The sequence below is a fragment of the Gallinula chloropus genome (assembly GCF_964237585.1).
Source record: "Gallinula chloropus genome assembly, chromosome: 10".
Classification (NCBI taxonomy): Eukaryota; Metazoa; Chordata; class Aves; order Gruiformes; family Rallidae; genus Gallinula; species Gallinula chloropus.
Window position 1 is genome coordinate 18,424,946 of NC_140095.1, and position 4,388 is coordinate 18,429,333.

At 53.0% G+C, this 4,388-nt stretch overlaps 1 protein-coding gene across 2 annotated transcripts; it reads left to right on the forward strand.

Moving 5' to 3' along the window:
- Positions 1-598: 598 nt before the first annotated feature.
- On the forward strand, positions 599-3,246 carry DUSP1 (dual specificity phosphatase 1). 2 transcript variants are annotated; one of them, XM_084268456.1, is made up of 4 exons: positions 599-1,051; positions 1,181-1,329; positions 1,487-1,706; positions 2,217-3,246. In XM_084268456.1, exons 1-4 carry the CDS (start codon positions 682-684, stop codon positions 2,585-2,587), a joined length of 1,110 nt encoding a protein of 369 aa, XP_084124582.1. In that variant the 5' UTR covers positions 599-681; the 3' UTR covers positions 2,588-3,246. The 2 variants fall into 2 exon arrangements, with proteins under 2 accessions (XP_084124582.1, XP_084124581.1); XM_084268455.1 differs by having other exon boundaries at positions 599-1,329.
- The last annotated feature ends 1,142 nt before the right edge of the window (positions 3,247-4,388 follow it).

Consider the following 4,388-nt stretch of genomic DNA (forward strand, 5'->3'; position numbering starts at 1 on the left):
AGGTGGGGACGAACTTCTGTGTGTGTGTTTGTGCATGTAGGTGTGTATATACATCTGCAGGCAAGTGTGTTTGTGCTGACACCTGCATGTGTTCACATGTTTGTGTACATACATATGTGTATGTTGGTACATCCTTGTGTGTGCACGTGTCTGTCTGTGACCGTGTCTGTGTGTTTGTATGTACGTGTGTGTGTGTGTGTGGCAGAGGGGGGTGTGTGTGTCCTTGTATGTGTGTCAGTAGTAGGGGGGGGGTGTGTGGCAGGGGTGTGTGTGTGGCAGAGGGGGGTGTGTGTGTCCTTGTGTGTGTGGCAGGGGTGTGTGTGTTTGGGTGTATGGCAGAGGGGGGTGTGTGTGTGGCAGAGGTGTGTACTCATACGTAGCCCCGTATCTCCTTCTCTGCGCGGGCGCGCGGGCGCGCTCCGGCGGCCCCGCGGCACATGACGTCATGCGGCGAGGCTGGGCGCGCCCGTGCTGGCACGCCGCCAGGTGACGTCTTCGCCTGGCCCCCACGTGACGCGGCCCCATTGAGAAAACGCCGGTCCAGGGACGGGGCCCGATATAAGGCGGGCGCGGGCGTGCGGGGCCGGAGCGGGTCGTGTAGAGCTGCGTTTCATTGGGACAGCGGCACCTCCCGCACCGACCCGCGCCTTCTTCTTTCCTCTCCCCTCGGCCGGAGCCGCCATGGTGAACCTGCGGGTGTGCGCGCTGGAGTGCGAGGCGCTGCGGGGGCTGCTGCAGGAGCGCGCCGCGCAGTGCCTCGTCCTCGACTGCCGCTCCTTCTTCTCCTTCAACGCCGCGCACATCCGCGGCTCCTGCAACGTCCGGCTCAGCACCATCGTCCGCCGCCGCGCCAAGGGCGCCCTGGCCCTGGAGCACGTCGTCCCCAACGAGGAGCTCCGCGCCCGGCTGCGCCAGGGGCTGTTTCACACCGTGGTGCTGCTGGACGAGCGCAGCGCCGACCTGGAGCTGCCCAAGCGCGACAGCACGCTGCTGCTGGCCCTCGGCACCCTCTGCAGAGAGGCCCGCGGCGCCCGCATCTGCTTCCTCAAGGGTGAGTGGCCCCGGCACCCTGCCGGACCCCGCCGGAGAGGAACCGGCCCAGCCGCGCCGCCCGCGGGGCTCTGCTCGCTCGTCCCCGGCCGCGCAGTGCTGACCCGGCGCCTCTCTCTTCCCTCTGTAGGAGGTTACGAAGCTTTCTCGTCCGCCTGCTCCGAGCTCTGCACCAAGCCGGCGGCCCCCGCCGGCCTCAGCCTGCCCCTGAGCGCCAGCAGCGCGCCCGGCAGCGCCGACTCGGGGTGCAGCTCCTGCGGCACCCCCCTCTATGACCAGGTGAGCGGGGACGGGCCGGGGACGGTCGGGAGGGTGTCTGCGAGCCCTGGGAGCCAGCGGGCGCTCCGCTCAGTCGGGGGGAGGCCGGCGCTTTACTCGGGGGCTGTGGGCGAGCTGCCGAGCCGAGTTAACCGGTTGCCTGTCCTTTCTGTTCTAGGGTGGGCCGGTGGAAATCCTGCCGTTCCTCTACTTGGGCAGCGCTTACCATGCCTCCAGAAAAGACATGCTGGATGCTTTGGGGATCACAGCGTTAATCAACGTCTCGGCCAACTGCCCCAACCACTTCGAAGGGCACTACCAGTACAAAAGTATCCCCGTGGAGGACAACCACAAGGCAGATATCAGTTCCTGGTTTAACGAAGCCATCGATTTCATAGGTAAATGAGCCCTCTTTATAGTCTGTTGTTTTCCTGGGGTAATGGACTGGGGAAATTACTTTGGGACACTGTTTTTTGCTTGGTAAAACCTGCACTTGAGATCATAGAATCTCATTCCATAGGGGAGATGTGTTCGGGGAAACACCTCCATTGATTTTATTCTAGTCAGAGGAACAAGCTTAGCTTCACAAAGCTGCTTGAAACCCTGAATCAAGAGGCACTGGTCTTGCAGAGAAGAGCTACTGAATTTAAGCAGATCAGTAGTAAAGTAGTCTCACAAGGCTGCTAAAGTGACCTGAAGGAGCTATTTGTATAACCGGAGCCCAGAATGAATACAGCTAGACTGCTGGTTCCCTCAGGACAAAGGCTCTCTTTGTCTCTGAAGCACTGGGTGCACCCATTAAGCTGAGGAAGGGATGGATGAAAGAAATGTAAAACAGCAGCCAGTGATTTCCCACCTCTGGAAGCAGTGGGACTTGTTTGCTAACTGTGTATTTTTAATTCTTTCAGACTCTGTTAAAAATGATGGAGGAAGGGTATTTGTGCACTGCCAGGCTGGCATCTCCCGATCGGCAACCATCTGCCTTGCTTATCTCATGAGGACCAACAGAGTCAAACTGGATGAAGCCTTTGAGTTTGTGAAGCAGAGAAGAAGCATCATTTCCCCAAACTTCAGCTTCATGGGGCAGCTGCTTCAGTTTGAGTCACAGGTCCTTGCCCCCAACTGCTCAGCAGAAGCTGGAAGCCCTGCTATGTCAGTATTGGACAGAGGAGCATCAACCACCACGGTCTTTAACTTTCCAGTGTCCATCCCTGTTCACACCTCATCCAGTGCTTTAAGCTATCTTCAGAGCCCCATCACCACTTCTCCAAGCTGCTAAAAAGAGGGTGAAAATATGGTCAGAACTCAGACTTAACTGTCTCAACAGTGCAATACCTATGGGGACAGTGTCATCAGTCATTCATGTTTTGTGGGGAACCATCCATGGATCCCAGAACAGTGTCATAAATGAAGAGGAGCTCACCCAATGCCAGACAACTACATGTTACTGACTTTCCAAGCCAGTATCTGGATGCCTAAGCAGAGATCAAAGGACATTGTCTCTTCCTGAGCTGTTCCTCCTTGTCTTCTGTCTGTTCTAAGCCTGCTCCATGTTTAGTAGCATGCTCACCAGTATTCCCATTCCTGGACATTCTGAGCAACACTGATGCTGTCCCCTTTTATATGACAGTCCAATTTATTTATTTTTACATTAGTGCATTTGTTTTTTTGCCTTCACAAACCTAAAGTTTCATTTCTAGAGAAACCAAATACCTCAGTATTTTTTTGGTACTGTAATCCTGTGTATATATGTCAGCTTTTCTTGTTTCCCAAGCACTGACGTGAAAGCACCAGGCAAGTGCTTTTTTGAGTTGCCAAGGGTTGTATGTTTGCTGATTTATTTATGATGTGAAATAATATATTTCTTCTTATGAAGACATAGTTTTGTTACATGATTAACTTTTTTATACAAAGAATAAATTATGGTATTTCTATTGAGGTTGGATGAGACATTCTTTTTAAAGCCTTGTGTTTCACAGTCCCAGAACTCCTGTGGAAGCTCACAGGTGAAGAGCTGTAGGAAAAACCTGAGTTTCCAACTCAGACCTCAGGTCTTGAGTGAACTTTGGAGAAAAACAGGTTTAAACGAAGTAACTAGAAACTGCTGCTGCTCCACCTGAGCTTTTCTTTGTCCCTCTGTGACTATATGTGGTGGTAAAGAGCCAAAGTTGACTTCTCAGCTGTAAGGGAGATTTGGCTGCAGTTATGGGAGCCCTTTGAACTGGGTGAGACTTGGGCACAGGCCTGCAGTGAACTTAATCCAGGTCTTCCTTCTCCTAGGAAGCAGCAGCCTTCTTGCTTGTTTACTTTTAATGCTTCAAAGGTTAAATCTAAAAATTAACCTGTTGGTAACAGATCTCACAATGGGGGTTGTGCCAGGGTGTGTTCTCTTTCTACACTATCTCCTCAAATCCTCTTTGCCACTCAAGCTGTCTCTGATCCCTGGAGTGAAGTGTCTGGCTTGCTGGGCTATCTCTGTAAATAAATCTGGGCATAACAAGTGATCAGGTAACCACCCAGCCACTTTATTTGGGTCCTGGTAAGAAAATACCTCCTGCTGCAGTGTCTCTCTGGGGTGGCTCTTACCTGGCACTTCAGTTGAGGCAACAAAGCTGTGAAAAGCCAGGCAGTGAAGTTCTAACAGGCAAGCACAGCTGTCTGTCCCAGGCAGGAGCTGCAGGGTGAGGGTGATGGGCAGTGAGCAGTGCAGGTTAATGTGACAGAACTGGATGTCTCTGGTAGGGGTTGGGGGGGGGACAGGATGTGTATGGCAGCAGCAGTGTTATGATGTGTTGTTACTGGGGAAGCTAATGTGGAAGAAATGCAGCTGGAAGCTTGCTTTCCTAGGGAGGTGGTAATTCTGGTAGTGGGGGCCTTGGTGTGGGGGTGCACTAGAGCATTGGTGTTCTATATCCATTCCAGAAGGGAGCCACCAGTCCTTTCATCTCTGATACTCAAGGAGTCAGATCTTACTTTTGCCTCATCAAAAGTGGTTTTGCTTGGGTAGGTAGAGCAGGTAATGCCTCTTTATGTAAAATGAAGGGGCTTTAACAGTTCTGGTCCTAACCCTATCAATGAGG

Excerpts from the sequence above, each read along its gene's own strand:
- DUSP1 (XM_084268455.1), top strand. The coding sequence starts at position 682 with ATGGTGAACCTGCGGGTGTGCGCGCTGGAGTGCGAGGCGCTGCGGGGG. Across the intron at positions 1,330-1,486 it reads GCACCCCCCTCTATGACCAG|GGTGGGCCGGTGGAAATCCT; the intron begins GTGAGCGGGGAC and ends TTTCTGTTCTAG. Across the intron at positions 1,707-2,216 it reads CGAAGCCATCGATTTCATAG|ACTCTGTTAAAAATGATGGA; the intron begins GTAAATGAGCCC and ends TAATTCTTTCAG.